The 20,398-nt window shown below is 54.6% G+C and overlaps 1 protein-coding gene across 2 annotated transcripts in view; it reads right to left on the bottom strand.

The window, feature by feature from the left end:
• Window positions 1–20,398, bottom strand: part of ZNF423 (zinc finger protein 423) — a 294,220-nt gene that overhangs the window by 220,456 nt on the left and 53,366 nt on the right. Inside the window, exon 2 of one of the 2 annotated variants that reach the window (XM_040982133.1) lies at window positions 18,087–18,146. In XM_040982133.1, the coding sequence (XP_040838067.1) occupies window positions 18,087–18,146 (60 nt within the window). Of the gene's footprint in view, window positions 1–11,574; window positions 11,634–18,086; window positions 18,147–20,398 lie in introns of those variants that run through there. The other variant, XM_040982134.1, reaches the window with a different exon arrangement.

Genomic DNA, 20,398 nt, shown 5'->3' with positions numbered 1-20,398 from the left:
GCTACAGCACTGGGCCCACAAAAATAAACTTCTAGAAAACTTTTTAAAAATAATAAGTGAGAATAAAGTAAAACGCCAAGAGAAGGAACAGCAAATAAACTAAAGCGTAAGTCATGCTAGCAATATAAAAATACAATATTAGGTAAGTATTAATGAAAACAAGAGTCAGTTTACATTTAAAAAAAAAAAAACAAAGTGTACAGGGCCCGGCGCGGTGGCATAAGTGGTTAAGGTCCTCGCCTTGCATGCCCGGGATCCCATATGGGTGCCAGGTATATCCCGGCAGCCCCGCTTCCCTTCCAGCTCCCTGCCTGTGGCCCGGGAAAGCAGTCGAGGATGGCCCACAGCTTTGGGATCCTGCACCCACGTGGGAGACCCAGAAGAGTCTCCTGGCTTCGGATCGGCAAAGCATCGGCCGTTGCGCTCACTTAGGGAGTGAATCATCGGACGGAAGATCTTCCTCTCTGTCTCTCCTCTCTGTATATCCGCCTTTCCAATAAAAAAATAATAAAAATAAATCTTAAAAAAAAAAGTGTAAAGGCTGGGCATTGGGCTGGCCCCCTGGATTGGGCACTCCCCCACCCCCAATCCCTAATTCCAGACTCCTGCCGTCACCTGCCTGGAGGTAGCAGAATGGCCCGAGTGGCTGGGTCTCCATGACCCATGTGGAAGGACTAAGCAGAGTTCTAGGTTTCTGATTCACTATGACCCAGTCTGACTACTGGGGAAAGAACGTGTGTGTGTGTGTGTGTGTGTGTGTGTGTGTGTGTGTGTGTGTATGCAAGCATGCACATGAGCTTGTGTGTGAGTCTGTGATTGCATTTATCATGCCCACCACCTACCTGCCAGTAACAGAGACCACTTCTGGACATGTGTGTGCATGTGTGTATGTCTGCCTTTTCAAATAAATCATGCCTGACACCTGCTTTGAACTTGCCCCCTGTACATGTACGTGTGTGTGTATGTGTGTGTGTGCCTGTACATATGTGTCTGCATGTACGTTAGTAATGCCTGCTGCTCGGCCTCCTTTAGACACCCTCCCCCAGCACTTTTCCAAGATCTGTGACCTTCAGCACAAGCCCTGCCTGGCTTCCCATCCTTTGGCTTCCTGTAAAGCAAGGTTTCCCATCCTGGAGGGCGCGGGAGACACATAACACGGCAAGCCTGAGCCTGGGCTGTGGGGAGGCGGTCAGTCTCCTGCAGATGCCCCCACCGAACCACCCACTCACCCATCTGAAGCCAACCCCACTCTGCACACCACAGCCCATGGCCTCTGATCCCAGGCTCTTGGCCGAAACAGCCCTTTCACACATGGAAGCAGGGCTCCGGCCCAGGGACCACTGGCTCCATCGTGCAGGTGACAAATCCAGGAATGAGGATGAGGGCTCAAGGAGGAGGCAAAGCTGGGACTGATGACAGGGTACAAACTTTAAACCCATTCTTAACCATCAGGTCACAGGGGTCTACTGGAGATCTCTCCTAAGGAAGGCTAGATCCAGAGTGACCAAGCCCCAGCCATCTTGTCCCCAAGGCCAAGGCTGGGTCAGGTGCACACAGCTCAAGCCATCACTGCAGCAGTAACTACCTCAGCACCTGAAGTCTCCAGAGCACTTGGGTGAAAGAAGTTACTTGCTCCAAGGAGGCCAGCAGAAGTGGTTTGCTTGGCCAGGCCCAGCTGATCAGGAAATGAACCACAGGCAAATCAGAGATGGGCGTGGGTAACCCAAAGTCACACTGCAAGTTCCCAGCGTGTTACACCAGCAACCAGCCAAGCCTTACTCCTTGGCCCCAGACAGAGTCACACTCCACCCAGTCCCCCAAGGACCAGGTCGTCAGACACTGCATGGTGGAACAACCCTCTCGCAGGCACCAGGACTCGAATCCACGCAGTCTTTCCGTCAGCCCTCATGCTGCACCCGCTGCCAGCCTGATGCCAGGCCCATCGCGTCTGATTGCTAATTAATTTGGATGGAGATATCTTTAAGGCGAGGCTTCCACCAGGTCCTCCCGCTGTCTGAGAACCAATTTCATTACAACAGAAACCGTGTTGCCAAAATGAGAGAGCCCCTCCTCTTCAGGCCTGTGCCCTTGAAGGCATCTTATTAGAAAAGACCATTTCTTAATTAACATTTTTGATCTTTAATCCATGACACATCCCTCTAATCCGGGACGGAGGTGCGGCTGGCCCACTTCCACGGGTTGGTGAAGCGGGCGACTGCAGCGCCGAGGGCTCACGCACAGCTGGGCGCCCAGACGCCACCTCTGCTCCAGCCGTGGGGACAGCCCCCCAAGCACCCGGTGCAGACGCCCTCGGTTGGGCCTGTCTGCAGACGAGTGTACTTCATTAACCCCTGGACCCCATCTCTTCTCGGCCTAGAATGGCTCCAGCTCCTGCTAAGCGTGGGAGCCGCCAGCCTGCTCCTTGCTGGAGCAACTCGCAGGCAAGCTAACTACGCCTGTAAGAGGAGCTGCCATCCCATCAAGGTCATGGTGGCCCTGGGAGTGGGGGAGCACTGCACGTGTGGGTGCCCCTCCATCCCAACAGGCTCTCTTCCCTGGGCCCACCTCTGCCCTTTTCCTCCCCCTCCTGGTGCTCCTTCTCATTCTTCAATTTCCCCTTCTTATTTCGACTTTCCATGCCAACATGTCCTCCAGACCCCGTAGCCCTGCTACCTACCAGTACTAACTGCCCCAACCTGCCAGAGCAGCCCCCCAAATGCATCAGATCTCCATGGTACACAGGCAGGAGCCCTGTTGGCATCCACCGGGCAGTGCAGACTACCCTTAGCCGGCAGGTTCCTGAGCCCCACCCCCAGTTCCCTGAGCTGTTCCAGGTCCCACTGCACCTGTTGCTGTTACTGCCCCATCAGCCAAGGATCCCAGAGCAACCAGGCCTATGGGGCCCATCTCTGAAGGGGTACTTCTGGCTCTGACTCAGTGCCGGCCACTTTTTTCTCTGGATGAGCCCAGCCACACACATAATTACATCCTGATCAGAAGCAACTCCCCTCACCCCAGCTCTACACCCACTCTCTGGGAAGCCCCAGGTTCGAGCCAGCTGCCTTCCTCCGTGATCCCACCTGTACTTGCTCTGTCCCTTGCGTGTCATGCTCCTGTCCCACGACAGGGAACTTGGCACGACTGTGTGGACTCCAAGACTACCTCCTTGGCTCCGAGGCCACTCTGACTGTCAGGTACACCAGCCCCCTGTTCAGTCTGCCTGGGCCCCTGCTGGTCTCCTTTTGTAATCACGTGCTCTCTGTGTCTCCACTTAGCACCTCCACACCACACTGTCAGCTCCGTGCACTCAGGGACCTTGACCATCCTGCTTACCACCAAGAACAGTGCCCAGCACACAGCACGTGCTCAGGCAAATGTGTGCCAGGAAGAAGGAATGAATGAACCAATGGTAGGCTCCCAGCCATCACAGCCTGGGAAGAGGTCCTGGGAGAACAGCACTCCAGCACATGCAAACCACTGAGGAAGTAGCCAGACGTTAAGTAGAATTTCTTGGTCGTCAGATGCTGTCCATCTGAGAACCAAGACCTAGCTCGTGTTTCCTATTGGGCCACGGGGTGGGGCAAGGGAAACCATCCTGAGAGAGGTGAGCAGAGAAGGAAGATGCTGGAAGGGCAGAACAGCTCTCAGAGGAAGCCAGAACCCGGAAGCTGGGGGGAGGGGAGGGTTCAGGCCTTAAAGGTCATTTGGCCTGAGAGCAGGTGAGCGGGAAGCAGAAGGTCCCTGGAGCACACACCACCAAAGGCAACAGTGTCAGCATGGACACAGAGGGCACAGGAGGCCTTCCCCCACCCCAGGCTCAACTCTCCCAGTCACCAGCATCAGGAGCACCCCTCTGCTGGCACTACTCTGCCTGGGGCACCACGGCCTCCCAAGGCTGTCAGTACTGCTGAGCCTGGACAACCAGAGCTGGGCCTGAGTGTAGGCTCGGGACCCACAGCCTAGTGCTGCCCACACTCCCTCCAGCATCTGGTTATCCCAGATACCAACCGAGATCTCAACCTTGCACAGAACCTGAGATCAACAGCCTTCCCTCATAGTCACACGGGGCTATGGTCCCCGGCTGTACCTCCTCCTCCCCCAGGCCAGGGCACAGAGGTGTGCCAGGGCCAGGTGTGGAGGAGAAAAGAAGCCCAAGATCCCAACACCAGATCAGCTGCTTTTAGGAAAACTCTGCCACATCCAGGTCTGGCCCCACATCCAAGCCCAGCACCCAGGGAAGACACAGATCAGCACCCATCACACACGAGACCAGCACATGGGCACAGGTTCTCCGAAGCCGCAGCGCTGGCAGGACATGCAAAAATGCACAGAGATCGAAGCTGGCACACACACCTGCCGTCTCCAAGTTCAAGTCCACAAGCATGAGAACCAGAGGAGCCACTGGTGTAGATCTCTTCTCAGTCCCAGGTCAGGAGAAGAGGGTGGGCCCGGCTCAACCCAAGACAGCCAAGTCTCCCCACCTCCACCGTGTCTGTTCTAGTTGAGGATGCTCACATTACCTCCGGGGGTCGGGGAGAGACCCTCACACACACTGCCAACCCAGGGCTGAGCTCTCGCAGAACACCCACAGTCTCAGATATCACATCTCACCAGTCATCTGGACAGTTCTTAACCCCGCCACATTTACACGTAAGAGGAATCATCATACCTGCCCTTGTAGACTGCTCCATGACTCCATCACAAATGTGCCCCAGGTGGTGGAAGGGTGAGGCAGAGTGCCAGATTCTAAAGTCAGCCTAAAAGGCACACAGCATCCCGTATCAGAACACTGGTTCAAGTACCAGCTGTTCCAGCTCCCTGCTGATGATCCTGGGAAAGCCACAGAGGACTGGCCCAAGATATTAGGATCCTACCCTCACGCGAGAGGTCTCCACGAGGTTCCTGGCTTCAGGTTTTGGGCTGGCCTAGCCCCAGCTGTCTCAACCTTAAAAGGAGTAAGCAAGCAAATGGAAGACCTCTGTCTCTCTCTTTCCCAGCCTCTCTTCCTCTCCCTTTGCCATTCTCACTTTCAAATAAATAAATCTTAAAAACAACAACAACAAAGATGTTGTTTGGGATGCCTAACCCCATATCAGTGTCTGGGTTCAAGTTTCAGACCCAGCACCTTGCTAATGCACACCCCGGGAGATAACAAGCTCAGCTGCTTGGGTCCTCCCTGACCCGGTGGCACAGCCACATGGAGGTGAAGCCTCCTGGCTTTGATCTGGCCTAGCCCAGCAGTTGCAGACATCTGGCAAACTAGCAGACAGGAGATTTCTGCTTCTCTGTTTTTCAAACAAATAGAAGTAAACACATTTTTTTTAATTCTCTGAGAAGATACGAACATTTCAATCCCCCAGAAGTGCACCCACTTACCCTAGGAGGGGCCACCTAGAGGAAGAAGCAGTTTCTCACCCAAGGGTGAAAGGGTGGTAACCCTGGAGTAAGTCTGGCCCTGATGACTAACTGCCAACCCTCTTAGGTTACTGCCCTGTTTGCTGACAAATGCACATATTTTAGTCAGTAAGCAAGATCACTCAATCTGCCCATATTGCTGCCAACTAGGTACTGGCTGGGGGAGTGGCTTGTGCTCTAACCAGCTGTGCCTCCAATTTGCTGTGTGGCACTGGGCAGGATCCTAAATCTATGAGTCTCAATTTCTGCAGAGAGAAAACAGGTACGTTACTAATACCTGCGGTTGGTGTTACTGCAAGGATTCAAAGTCACACCCACAATGCCTGCCTGGCTAGCAACCTGGGACTTGGGGTGGGGGGGAAGAGCCAAGTTCAAGGCCGCTTATCAACAGGCCCATCTGACCACCAGTATATGACACCATGCTACAGATGGTGGCAAAGACACACACACAACCTCACTCGGGCATACAATGGCCAAAGCCACTATGTGTGGCTGTAGCCCTGTCTGCCATGGCCTTTCTTACAGGGTGAGTCACAGGCAGCCCTGACCCAGGTCTCTTGGGGCCCCCCAGTCCCACCCCTGGTTCCAGCACAGCTCTGCAGGAGCCAGGGCCTGTGGCCACACTGCCAAGCCAGCCACCTCTCCTTCTTTCTCTCTCCATGTTTGGGGAAGGCATTTCCTCCCTTTGGAACCAGCCTGGGCCTCAGGCTCAGGTTTCCACCCAGACGGAAAGTCCCACCCAGGGCCCCCAGAGGCGAGCTCACCATGGAAACCCCACAGGGGGCCGGCCACACAGGCCAAGTGGCCACTGGCAGGCCCAAGGCTGGGAGTCCTGCCCACCAGGAGGGGGCAGGAGAGAAGGAAGGAGACTAGGGGAGGGCATCAGAGTGCCATTGGCTCAGCTGCAACTTGGGGTGAGTGTACGTGATGGAGTTCAGGGATATCAGTGTATACACCTGCAAAGACCCCAAATATGGGGCCCGAGCCCTGAGCCCTCAAGATTCTCTGAGGCTCAGTTTCCCTGTTTGTGCCCTATCTTGGAAGCTGGGTTGATCCACATTAGCTGGGTCAAAGTTGTCAAAAGTGGACACATAGCGGGAACCCCCAAGCCCACTGTACAAACTGCAGGCCGCCCTGACTGTGCAAGCTGGAGAAAGGCCACAGGGAAAGATCAGAGAGCCCACAGAGGTCTCTGGAAGAGCTCGGCATGTACCGGCAGATCCATGGCCCTCCCTTAAAGAACCCCACTCAGAGCATTTAACCAGGCATTCTGAGAAGTATTCTGGGCCGCTGCCCGATCTGCCCCATGGCTGCGTGCACACTTAGGACCAATCTAAGAAAGAAGCCTGGGAAAAGAAGCTTCAGTACCATGTGCCAAATTGTTCGTGAGCGAGTGCCTGTGGTTTGTTCAATGATTAATGAAGACTCACACGAGAAATTCCTGGACCTTCTGTGCAGGCGCAGGACACGTCTGCCTGGCCCAGGTGCCTCCATCACACACAACAACCACGCTTCCTTCACCCCATGTCACTCCTGACCTTGGCTACCAGGAAGCTCAACCGTATCTGGCCCTAACTTTAGGTTTCCAACACAGTCACTTCCCATCCTTCCGCTCACCATCTTCAGGTGCCAAACACTTTACTCAAAACTTGCCATCTACTCTGACTTGTGTTTAGAACAGCACCTCAAGGCCCAGATTTCATCACGCCCACTCTGCAGATCGGTTAATTGAGCCCTGCCAGGGTGCATTGTGTTAAATCCACTCTCACAGGTCACGGCTTATATGCTGAGCTGTGGGAGGGTCACCTGCTCACTGGGATTCCCTGGAACCTCATGGGGGGGGGGGGGCGCACACACAGACCCCCAATGGTGGTGTGATGAGCCCTTGCTCTCCGCACCTGTCTTGGGGTATAAAAACCCAATCCTAACAGTAACCTTCAACATAACCCTGGCCCCAGTGCTAAATTCAAGCCACCTGTAGCCCAACCCCAACTTCATTAACTAATCCCCAATGAGCTACTCCCTGCTGGGCCTTGTCCCTCTGTGCTCTGGACACAAAGGCTCCAGCCATTCGGAGCGAGACGAGACACAGGCGCTCGGCTGACAGCAGGGACTCCGTGCAGATGGCAGGAGCACGTGGCGTCTACCGCAGGGAGAGGTCAGCAGGGACAGGAGATCGGGCTCCCCCCAGCTCACCCCACCCTGAAAAAGCCTAGGCAGGCTTGAGCAGGGCAGGCCTGGGCCTGGCAGGCCGGTGAGCAGCAGACACAGTGCTGACCCCCTCTTTCCCCATTCCCTGCGGCAGCAGTGGCTACTCCAGCCTGCAAGGGCCAGCCCAGCAGGAGGCTGGGGGGAGAGGAGCTGCCCAGCCCTGCTTCCTGCCCACTTCCAAGCTGGCCAGGAGCCCCGCAGCCAGCACAGGAAATAACAGGGGCCCCCAGAGGCTGCCCAGGCAGCCCTGCTCTGAGGCCGCCCGCCTGGGGAGGGGAGGAGGCCATTGTTGGCCTTTGTTTCAGCTTCCCCAGCATTCCCCGGGCTCCAAGAGGCCACTGGGAGCTAACAAAGCTTCCCCCAACCTGCAGCTGTCCAGCCTCCCCCAAGCCCTGACCCTGGGGACAGGCCCGCCAGGCCCCTGGGCTCTTAAAGTGGCAGGTGCAGGGTAGAAAATACTGTCATGTCCAAGCTGGTGGGGGGTTGGGAAGACGGGTACACGCAGCCCAGAGCCGACCAGGCAGGCGACAGACAGATGGGCGCTAGGAGCAAGGGCTGCCCAGCAGTGGGCCCAATAGCAGGGGTGTGGATCTTTGGATGCAGAGAATGCCTAAGGCCCTAGGGCTCCAACACAGAGACCAAAGAAAGCAAGCATAGAGTAAGGAGACAACACAGACCCTCGGCGACCTGAGCTCTGGCCTGACCCTGCAAGGCATGATACAACAGACTTTCTCTCTGCTCATTTGCAAATCCAGAGGCATGTATGAATGTTTAAGCGAACGTGTGTGCACCACCCTGTGTGTACACACATGCACTGCGCACACGTGAGAAGCACTGGAACACACCTGCAGATGCATATGTGAGTATGCAGCTGTGTGCTTACACATCTGTGTTTGTTGGGTTACGTGTGGATGTGCAAGCATGTCTGTGCGTATGGTGTGGGGACACACGGGGAGGTCTGCATGTTTGAATGTACATATCATTACAGAATGTACTTACAAGTGTGTGTGTTCTGTAAAGGGGTACGTATGAGGGTGTACAAGCATAACTGAGTTCATGCTTGCATTTCTGTGTGTGTGCGTGCTTGCATACTCGAGGCAAACACAAGGGTGTATGTGTGTGCCTGGGTGCATGCTTGTGTTTCTACATGTGTACACTGGAGAGGTACAAAGGAGGGCACAGTTACACGGCTACGAGCGCATGCTTGTGCTTCTCTCTGTGTGTGTGCTGTGCAGCGTGTGCCAGCTTGTGAGGTCCTGCTGCAGGACACGCTCAGGTTTGCTCCCATCAGCAGGTGCTCATGCCCACGGGGGCCTGGGGGCGGCCACTTGTGCTGTCTTGACAATGACCTCATTAGGGCCCTTAGCACATTCCAGGGCATTTCATTCCATCCGCAGCAAGCACCAGGCACTGTGTGTTAGCAACTCCAGAAAGTGGTCCTTCTCTGGGAAGCACCACACCAGCATCTCTCACTCAGGGCCTCAGTGACTCCTCTGAGAAACGGGAACGATAAAACCTCCTGCTTCAGTCTGCGGTCAACACCAAGTCAGTGAGATGGCCAATCAGGTGCACAGCTGGATGGAGTGAATGCTCACAGGTCAGCCAGGATTTTCTAATAGTTCCTGACCTTACAGCACTAACAGCCAAGGATACAGCAGTGAGGCACTGCTCCTGCCTCCACAAGCTGGCTGGGTGTGCAAGGCACTCATTCCTGAGAAGGAAATACACTGAATTGACCAGACTTCGTACAAGTCTGGTGTGCTAACTTCTACCAAGTATGGCCAGCTGCCAACAGTTAAAGCAATCAGCCATGACACAGGAAAATAACAATGAGCAGTGTGGGGGAAATAATGATGTTTTTGAACCAGACAGGTATCAGTTGTCCAAGCAAGGCAGTGTGTGTGGATGTGTTAACACATACCCACCTACATACTCAGGAAGTTTAAAGGCATATCAGTGGAGAAGACAATAGGCTAACCCAGTGGGCTGTTCACAGTGACCACTGGACACTGGCTGCTCAGACCCGCCCAGCGTCCGCCCCAGAAATTGGAAGCAGCCAGGGAATGGCCGTGCAGCACGGTCAAACTGCCCTTGACCGTTTCTTCCTGGGCACCGGTCCACAGCTGTACAATCCCTGTTTCCAGCCACACTGAGAGAAGAAGCCCCCAAACCGTGATGACCTCAGGGCCATCAGCCCAACTCCCATCCACTCCTCTCCCAGAACAGACCATGTGCCACCAACCAGGATCAGCATGAACAAAGCCCCCACAGCCCCTGATATTGCCCACCAATGACGCTCAGACTGCCCTGCCCATCACGGCTGTGCCCAGTGACTGGGGACAAAGGCAGGGAGCTATGAGGATAGGCAAGGACTCACCTGAGCCCTGTCTGCCACCCATACTAATGGAAGCTCAGAGAGCTTTGCTCCATGTGCTGCTACCCACATCAGTGGAGGTGTAAGCACCGAATGCCAGAAAGCAACCTGCTGAGTGCCCAGGGGGGTCCTCATAGGGGCCCCTGGAAGTCAGAGATCAAAGAGCAGAGAGGGGAAGCAACTCACTCAAGATCACACAGCCACCCAATCTCCTGTCCTCAAACCCGAATTCTGCATTTCACAAAGTTGGTCGTGATCTACTGAGGGTAACTGTAGAGGCAGATGAGCAGGGCAGTCTACACGGCACCTGCGCCACCACTCACCAGCGACTCTCCACTCACAAGCCAGACCCGGGTCCCAGGGGCCTCAGAAGAGGAAGCGGCACTGGGTGCCCTCAAGGAGAGAGCAGTGCAGCAGGCCACAGGGCACATAGGGAAGGAATAACAGCCCAGCAGAGGGCCAGGCCCAGGCAGGCTCTGGGCCACCAAAAAGCAAGGCTGTCATATCAAGAGACACTTCCTGGAGGAAGTGTCACCAAGGTCAAGTTTCAAAATATGAGAAAGAGTTCATAGGCAGAGAGCCCAGGAGGAGTGAAGGCCAGCGCAGCAGGCCAGTGTCTGCACCACAGCATCAGCACCACCCCTGGAGCTTGTGCGAAACACAGATGCTCAGACCATCAGAAATCTTCATGTCGACAAGATCAGCAAGTTTACAATCATGCTCAGGTTTCGGTGCACTGGCCTAGTCACTGCAGAAGGCACCTAAGGGAGCAGGATGGTCCATAGTTCCCACCAAAGTCTCCAACCATATCCTTATGTGAACCCTGTGGGTCAGCTGTAACTGATAGCTGGGCTTCAGATCAGCAAAGACCCACTGATTTTTGATGTTCTCCAGCAGGGTTGTCCTGGCTTGAAGCCAGGGTGAACACCACAGGTGTGGCCCCTTCCTGTCTTGGGGTCTCTGAACAGCCCTAAGAGGGCTCACTGAGATGGGCACCCCCAAGTCCACTGTGCCAGGAGCTATGAAGAATGACAGAGTCCCTGGCAGTGAGGGAGCTAACTCCTTCCCTAGAAGGTGCAGAGCAGACACTGAGTCCAACTCTGTACAAGAAAAACCAACAGCTGGCAGTGGGGACAGGAACCGAATGAGAGAAAATGGGCAGAGGTACCGTGCACGTGTCCCCCCACCCATATACACACATGCACACTTGGGCACCGGGGGCATACGTGTGCACAGGCATGCAGGCCTCTGTGCACATGTGTATACAGCAGGCATATCCAAGAGGAAGTGATGTACAGTGTGCAGCCTGACAGGATCCCAAGGCTGGTTCAGAGCCAGAGGAAAAGGGTGGGCAGGAAGCAGCACATCCTCCTAGGGGAACGGATCCAAGCCACCCCAGGGCGGGGACCAAGCTACAGCCAGCAGGCAAGAAGGGTGCTGCCATAGCAGGGCCCCCCAGAGTTCAAGGCTGGGCTGTGGAGGCCTTGGCCCCTACACACACACACACACACACACACCCAAGTGCCCATACCGCATGCACATGGCACAAGTGCCCTACCTCCAGGCCTGCTCACCATGGTAACAGAGTGGCCACCACTGGGCTCGAGCCACCACCTGAAGGTTTCTGAGGCCTCCTGTGTTGAGGTGGGAAACAGCTCTGACAAAGGCCCCGTTGGGGCCAGCCTGGCCAGAGCTCCAGGGGGCCAACCAGCTGGTGTATGCCTGCCACACTCCCCCGGTGGGCTCAGGACCACCACGCCTTTCTCCCCAGCCTGCCTGGCTCCACTTAGCCCAACTCCCCACGGACTCCCCAGCCGAGCTAATGAGAGACTCCCCAGCTGGCCCCACATAAAAATGCATTTCATAAGTCTTTAAAATGCTGGGAAATTCAACGTCTATTTAGGGAGCCTTTTCTGTTCCTTATAAATACCCCCCTGTCCCAACCAGAGAGATGAAGGGTTGAGGAGCTCATGCACAAAAGTTGGATAGTGCCAGCTGAGCCAGCCTGGAGCCAACAGAGGATGCATGGGCAGCTCACAATGTCGGCCCCAGCAATAGGACCTGGGTTATAGCCATGGAGACTGCATGGCACATCATCCTGGATCACTCAGGGAAGAATTCAGGGGGCAGGAACTGACTCTGTGACCTTAATTTGGGAACTAAAAGAAATTGGAAGGTGTTGGAAACCCTGAAAGAGAAAACAACACACATACCACAGACCTTCACTGCAACCATGTATCTACAATGCCAAGGTCAAAAGCTGTTCAGCTGCCCAAATGAGACAGAGAAACAGATGGGGCCTTAAAGAATGATTTAATTATTTGAGAGGCAGAGTGACAAAGAGAGGGGAGGGAAGACAGAGAGAGAGAGCACTCTTCCATCTGTTGGTTCACTCTCTCCTCAGATGGCCACAACAGGAAGACCAAAGCCTGGAATTCCATCCGTGTTTCCCACATGGGTGGCAGCAGTCCAAGTGCTTCGGCCATTGTCTGCTGCCTCCCAGGTGCATTAGCAGGACGCTGGATAGGAAGCAGAGCAGCCAGGACTCAAAGTGGCACTCTGATACAGGATGCCAACACCACTGCCAAGTGACAGTTTAGCCTGCTCCACCATGGGGTCAGCCCTAGAAAAGCATCCTCCATGACCTTGGGGCCAGGCATTAAGGCAGATGGTGTCGCAGGTCTGAGGACTATGTGAAACTTGGGTCAAACAGGTGCTTTAAAAAAGAGTCCACTGTGGTCTGGACCCCAGCACTGCTCTGGGGGGAAGGCGGTTCCTCCAGGGCTGAAGTTAGAGGAAGGGTTGGGGTAGCAAGCAAACAGTAGGTGTGCAGGAACCTGCAGCTATGGGTGAGCTGCATAAAGGAGCTGCACTTACAAACTTGGCGCCTAAAGAACTCCCTGCAAGCAGGCATTGGCCCACTATGGGGAGCCTGGGTTCCATCCCCCACCTCATTCTAACTCGCAGGTAATACACACCCTGAGAGGCAGCAGTGATAACTCAGCAGTCAGATCCCTGCCGTTCACACAGAGGGACCTAGACCGAGTTTCCCAGCTTCCAGCTTCGGCTGGACACATCCCACCCACTGTAGGTATTTGGGGAGTGAACCAGCCGTTCACTCCACAACTGTTTCTGTCACTCAAAGCAGTAATCAGTTTTTAAAATGTTTTAAAGACTTCCCTACCTGACCCAGGACTCGCCTGGCTCCAGAGCAGATGCCCCTTGCTAGGTGCCCAGGAGCCTTCCCTGTAAAGCACCTGGATACACATTCCCAAAGGTAGATTTGCTGGCTGCAGCTGAGCTGCTAAAATCAGGTCTGAGATGCCCGGCTGTGAGCTCTGCTCCATGGCTGGTACTGCGATACAGTGGTTGCATGGTCACCCGAGACATTGGCATCCCACATCGCGGGGTCCTGGCTGTTCTCCCTCTGATCCAGCTCCCTGTTAGTGTGCCTTGGAAAGCCTCAGAGGGTGACACAAGCGATTGGACCCCTGTCACCCACATGGAGGACCTGGACAGAGTCCCAGGCTCGTGGCTTCAGTCTGGCCCTGCCGTGGCCATTGCTACCATCTGAGAAAGTCAACCAGAAGACAGAAGATTTAGCGCGCTCTCTCTCTCTCTCTCTCTCTCTCCTGTTCTTTTCTCTGTAACTCTGCCTTTAAACAAGTATTTCAAAACTGTTCCAATTTGTGCCAAGTGGCACCCACACCTCTGAACATGTCAAGCCCACTGCACCGTACCCTTCAGAAGGGTGAGCTGTCTGAAAAGATGAGGGTTGTCATTTTTTTATTTACATCGGACAACTTCGTAAGAAAATGGAGCTTACTGTTTTTTCTTTAAAAATCCAGATGCTCTGGCCATCCTGGGGCTCCCTTTCTTAAAAACACAAGCAGTGGGCTGGAGGAAGAAGCAGCCCTTTAAGCATGGCTGTGTCGTAGTCAGCTCGCCTTCCTGCCGACCTCTCCTGTGCCAGCCACGGGCTGCGGGGACGGGGTTTGAAGTCAGGGGACCATGCACCTGCACAGAACTGCCACAGTTCTCAGACTTCGAACAGCCAACATGGCAAGGATGCTTGCCTACTAACATTCCAAAATCCCATGCGAAAGCCCCTGCACACTTCCCCTGTGCACCTGAAGGCAACTCTGCATCCAGACCAGTGAAGACTTGGGCTGCAATGGTTCTGTCAGGCCAGCCCCCACTCCACCCAGCCTGCTTCTGCTGCATCAGGCAGGAGGGGATTCGTTGGAGACTCCACTCCCCCGGGTCCCAACACTATGTGACTCTGATGCTATTCTTCTTTCCAGGGTTCTGCTATTTGCAGCCCAGGTGTCTCCTCCCTCCAGGTCAGGTCCTTTCTCTGCAGGCAAGCCCCACATTCTCCATCACTGTCAGGCCCTGGCTTGAGGGCATGGCTGGAGCAGGCCAGGTTACTCCAGGGGGCAAGCAGCCCCATGGTCTGCACAGACAGGAGAAGCCAGGAGGATGGAGTGTACTCTGCCTCTATATTGTAGCTCTCCATCACACTCCCAGTGCCAGGGATGTAGGGGAGGAGGGGCGGGTAGGCAAAGGCACTGAGAAGGGGCCGCCTCTGCCTCCTGGCTCACCCCTCCCCCAGAAAGAATGTGCTCAGCCATGGCCACCTATGGTCATGCAGAACAGAAGGTCCCTATGTCCCATAGCCACTGAGCCATGGCTGGCCAGCAGCCTGACCCAAAGATCAAAGATGGCAGCTCCAAGGCTCTCAGCTTTCCAATGCTACATGGTGGCCAGTTTAAGCCACAGGCTGTGGCATCATTCAGGAAGACCCGGGTTCAAGTCCCCTGACTGGGGACTGTGCACAGGCTCCTGTCTACTCTCCCAGCTTCCCTTCCTTGTCTGCCAACTGAGGATGGCGAGCAGCAGCCACAGTGCCAAGGGGATGTTTGCTCCCCCATAATCTTCCTTGGCACCAGTTTCCCTTCTCTGATGTGGCCAAGTGACATTTCCTCGGTTTGATGAGAAGTGTTAGACAAAAGCAGCCTCACCCAGCCTTTGGCCCTGGCCTCCACCAGATGGCTGCCCCGAACCAGTCCCCAGAGAGCTCAACGAGCGGCTGCCGGAAAGCACAGTCACCTCACAGAGCTGGCCTGATGGCTTGGGGCGGGGAGTGGAGGCGCTCAAGGTACAACCTCCCCACCCCTTGCACATCCTAAGCGCTCGGTGACACGACATCACCCACACACAGGGCCACCTCCCACATTGGCTTTGTCCTGCCGCCAAGGATCTGAGCCAGCTCACAAGTCCCTCGCTCAGGGAAACACAAGCTGATTTTAATAGCCCAAGTCCAGCAGAACTGGGAAGGAAAATTTATCTCATGCATGCACAATATAAAACCCAGCACAAAGGGCCCAAAGGAAAAGCCAGTCCCGAGGGGCCAGCTGTGGGCTCTCCATCATCCGGGAAGACTCTGCCCTCCCCTTGCCCTGGCTGAGCAGAAAATATGAAGCTGATGGTGCCAGAAGGAGCCACAGCTATAAAGGCCCCCAGAGCCAGAAGGCACCCACAGTGAGGGTCTGTCTTGCATGACACACGTATGAGGTGTGCTCAGCTCTTTGCTAGAAAGAGTTAAATCCCATCCCATGTTGAGAAGAGCCACACACCATCACACCATGGCCCCCCCTGCACGTAGGAGATGCTTCATCAGCTGAAGTGTCACACTATCCCACCCAAAGGTCTATGCCCACTGTGGCAACCGCCGGGCAATCCTGGTGGTTCCCATCTGCCCTTGTGGCCCACAGCAACCCTGGGAAAGCAGCTGGAGGCAGAGGCCTCCTGTGTACAACTCCAGGCGTGGCTTGGGAGTCAAGGCAGGAATGTACTCCCAGGTCCAGCAGCAGTCTGAGCACATGCACCCCACCTCGGCCACCCGGCCTGACTCTCTGCAACATGGAACCTTGCAGGCTCATTGTGTCTCCCCACCCAGAGCTGGACAGGCGGGCAGCACAACACCCTTCTACATCTTGCCTTCATACTCAGTGCTAACCCCAGTGCCACAGGGCCTTGCCCTGGGCTCCCAACTCTCAAACAAGCACTCCCCAACATGCTGGTTTCAGACGAGGCCTCTCCCCAGGGAGGGGAACCCTGTTATGGAGACCTGAGTCACCTGCAGATGCAATAGTGTCTGAGCCTGGAACAAACACCATACCCGGAGCCCAGGGACCTGGGTTCAAGAGCTGAGTCCTTCTGTTTAGTCTATTCAAGTGTTTCCCAAATTCCAGCTATTCATGATTTGTCTACATGATTTTCACTGAATCAGACATATTGAAACTTTCTTGCTGATCCAATGTTCTCCCACATCATCATAAGCCATGCAAGTCTATGAAATCACAGCTTAAATAGGTAACTAATTCAGATGCTCCTATGCTTGAGGCCTAAGACCACATGTGTTTGAAATACCGAGCCAGAGCAAATCTCCCTGCTTACCCCAATTTCCACAATTAGCAGTGGTAACTTGACTCAAGGGCTTTTCGGATCTTCCGTCTCCACTAGCTTAGGGCCAACGTCAGAGGGCAGTGGTTAAGCCACCACTCGTCCTGGCTACTTCACACTTGAAATACAGTCTCCTGCCTGCGTGCCTGGAAGGCAGCAGGTGACATAAGAGCCAGGGACCTGGGTTCTTGGAGGGAGCTCCCAGCTCGGCTTCAGCCTGGCCCAGCTCCAGCTACTGTGGGTGTTTGAGAAGTGAAACAGCAAAGGCAAGATACTTTCCCTCTTTCTCTAACTCCTCCTACCTCTGGGTCACTCTGTCTTTCAATTAAACAGATAAACCTTTTTTTTTTAAGATTAATTTTATGTTTATTGGGAAGTCAGATATTCGGAGAGGAGGAGAGACAGAGAGGAAGATCTTCCATTCATTGATTCGCTCTCCAAGCAGCTGCAACAGTCGGAGCTGAGCTGATTCGAAAGCAGGAGCCTGGAGTCAGAACAGGCGTCCATATGGGATTCTAGTGCATGCAAAGTGAGAACTTAAGCTGTTAGGCTACATGCTGGGCCCAAACAGATACCTTTTTAAAAAGATTCTACAATGGCCTGGAATAGTAGCCTGGTAGCTAAAGTCCTTGTTTGGCATGCATCAGCATCCCATATGACTGCCAGTTTGCGCTCCTGCTGCGCCATGTCCCATCCAGCTCCCTGCTTGTAGCCTGGGAAAGCAGCTGAGCACAGCGCAAAGCCTTGGGACCCTGCACCTGCATGGGAGACCTGGAAAAGGCTCCTGGCTCCTGGCTTTAGATCAGTTCAGCTCCAGCCATTGTGGCTGTTTGGGGAGTGAACCAGCAGATGGAAGATCTTAACTAAATAAGTAAATCTTTTTAAAAAATATTTTACAAGACTGAGCTGGGTGTGAGTATTTCATGAATCCAGGGGGAACTGGTCAGGCTCCTGGGTAAGACTTGGCAGGTGGCATCAGAGTGGGACAAGGAGAGCACCTGGTGCCCACAGAACAAGTGACCAGGGAGACACTGGTTGGGTGGGCTGCCAATTCCATAACTCCCAAAGACTCCACACCCAATCTCAAACTCCATCAGCAGCTCCAAATTAGAGAAGCCACATTCATCCAGCCATCCCTCGAGCTGGAAAACTGAGGCCCGGGGCAGAGAACATGCTTCTGTGATAAGGCATGTCCCCTGACTCTTGAGAAGTCATGTCATCCCCACCCTGGGAATCCCTGGGACCTCCAGCTGGAGGGCTGAGGTCGATGGGCAGCCACCAAAGTATCAAGGGCCTCTCAAAGCAGCTGCCTGCAATTACATCGGAATGAGTATACAGGGGCACCCCTGGCAGGGATCCCCAAGTCCTGAGCCAGGGGAGACATCACACCCACCTGAGTGGTACCCACACAGAGGCAACACAGCCCTGGGGAGAAGGCAGGCATACTGGTCTGCAACAGGTTTATTGACCAGATGGAGCAGACGGAAAATCGTGCTGCCCAAGGTAGTCTGCACCATGAGGTAACATAAACCACTGGGTGGCTTTCTGAATTCCTGGGAACCCCAGCTGCTCCCCTCCACCCCACCCCCATCCCAGTGCAGCCCCCCGGCTTCTTTACCTGCTGTGGTCACGGAGGAATCCCAGGCCAGCGAGAAGTCTGAGGCCTCCCCCTCTTCAACTGCAAGAGAGAACAGAGATGGGCCTGTGAGTTCCCATGCTGCACAAGAGGCCATGGAGGTGGCGCACAGCGTGAGGAAGGTGGCACTTTTGTGGGGGCCGTTCTGATACTCAGATTGGGAAGGAAGGGACAAAGCTGGATCGAAACAAAACAGGAACAGCCAGCAAAGAAGCCACGGTTTCCCCAGCCCGGTGCTCCAGGCAGACATTACCAACCGATCACAGTACTGTCCCGAACCAGACCCAGCCTCTGGATCTTTCCTATACAGCACTGCAGACATCACTGTCTGCAGCTGGGGGTGTCCACCCGAGATGCAGCCAGGGAACAAAGCAAAGACTCACAAAACTCTAATCCTGTACACAGTATCGCCGCCCCCTGCCCACTCTGATCAAGCATCACAGACCACCACTGAGACGGGAAAGTTTTCCAAGACCCCAACAAGGCTACTCCCAGAGGTGGGTGAGGTGCCAGGTGGCAATGCCCACGCTCACACTCAATAACAGCCCAGCCCGTGCAGGGGTCAGCTCTCCCGCAGTCAGCAGGTTGGAGCACGGGCCGGGAGAACATCAGTGGGCAACTGTGCCCCCTGAAAACCCATAGAAAGAGGCTGGGCGGGGCTGGGAAGCCCCAACCACATGCGTGAGAATGGGCAGGTGCAAACAACACACAGTGAGAAAACACTCTCCAGCACAATCAGGCTCTTGTCTTGGAAGGCAGCCCAGCCTGGGGCACGCAATAATGTTAGAGCCAGGTTAGAGACTTTGTAAATGGAACTTTGTTTAAGCCAAAAATGTGCGCACACAGTGTTTTTCCGACTTAACGAGCTCAGAAGCTCCACACACGTGGCCAGCTAAGGCCACGGCACACCACCTGGATCTCCTTACACCACCGATGCGACCCCTGGCGCCACATGGGTGCACAGCATGAGACGGACCCCGTGCAGACAGCTCTCCAGCCGTCGCCAGGTTTAATCTTCCTAACAGACTCTCTCTGAGCGGTGACATGACCGGCCCATGCAGAGCTTGGGCTCAAACCCAGCATTGTCTCAAGAATCACTTCCGCAATCATGAAACCCTAGGCATGAAGGATGCAGTCCACAATCCCAGTCCGCCACATGCAAGCCACGACTACAGCATGCCCATCGGGCAGCTGGGGAGAGGAGCAAGCAGGCTGTCTGGAGGCAGATCAGTGTTCAAATCTCAGCTCTGCCTCTTGCTAACCCATTGACCTTGAACAATGAAACCTGTGATTCACTTTCTCAGAAATGGGATGCTCATGGTCCCATAAGGCAGAGGAATGCTGCAAGGATTGTGAGATGGCACCTGTTGGGTCCCATGAACTGTGCCTGCACAGGATACGTGCCCCAGCAGCACCAGCCAGAGCTGTCACCTGCAGGAACCAAGTTGCCTGGCTGAAATCTGCTCCCCAAACGCCCACCCGTAGTCTGACCCTCATTGCCCCCACCCTCACACAACACACTCCAGAGAAAGCGTGCAGGCCAGCAAACCAACAGATCAAGGAACGCCAACCCAGTGTTTTCTCCTTCCCAAGTCAGTGTCCTAAGAACATGGGCTCAATACTGTGACAAAACAAGGAAGAGACCAGCTGAGCAGGCAAGGAGTGAAGTCATTTCCTGGTTTGGCAGGTTACAGAATCCATAGTCTTGTCTGTATGAATCAAGATCTCATGTCAGATATAGTGACACATCACAGAGACACGCACAGCTCAGCCTTACATCACATGTGCAAAAACTGGTTCTGTGACACTGACATTCGGGGCAATGGGTACAGAGAAAGAAAGGCCCCAAGGCAGCTGGAATCAGCCACCTGCCAGGATGGCACAGGGCCACATCACTCACCCGAGCTGGCCGGGAGGTGGAGCTATGAGAGCCAGACACCCCTAAAATAGAATTCCACTGGTGAGATGCCACAAGCCAAGGGCAGTATGGGCAGCAAACCTGACTGGAGGCTGCCCTGCTGGCCAAGGCCACCCCAAACTCCATCCACACTGTCTCATTTAGAAGATACTTGGTACACTGAGACCAAGACATACAGTCCCAGCTGTTCAGTCTCCAGGGAAACTCAAAGCCATCTACCCCCGTGGATGCTGGGCATACAGGTGGGTGCTTGGGGATCCACATATGCACACAGTGGGGGAGCATGGCATGTGTACCCACACAGAGATCAAATCTGTGAAAGATCGCACAGCCAGAGTACGAGTGCACCGGGAGGTAGAGACCAAGACACCCATAG

The sequence above is a fragment of the Ochotona curzoniae genome, unplaced genomic scaffold, assembly GCF_017591425.1.
Source record: "Ochotona curzoniae isolate NIBS_2020 unplaced genomic scaffold, NIBS_Ocur_1.0 contig_3622, whole genome shotgun sequence".
Classification (NCBI taxonomy): domain Eukaryota; kingdom Metazoa; phylum Chordata; class Mammalia; order Lagomorpha; family Ochotonidae; genus Ochotona; species Ochotona curzoniae.
This window is presented reverse-complemented; position numbering and strand designations above follow the sequence as displayed.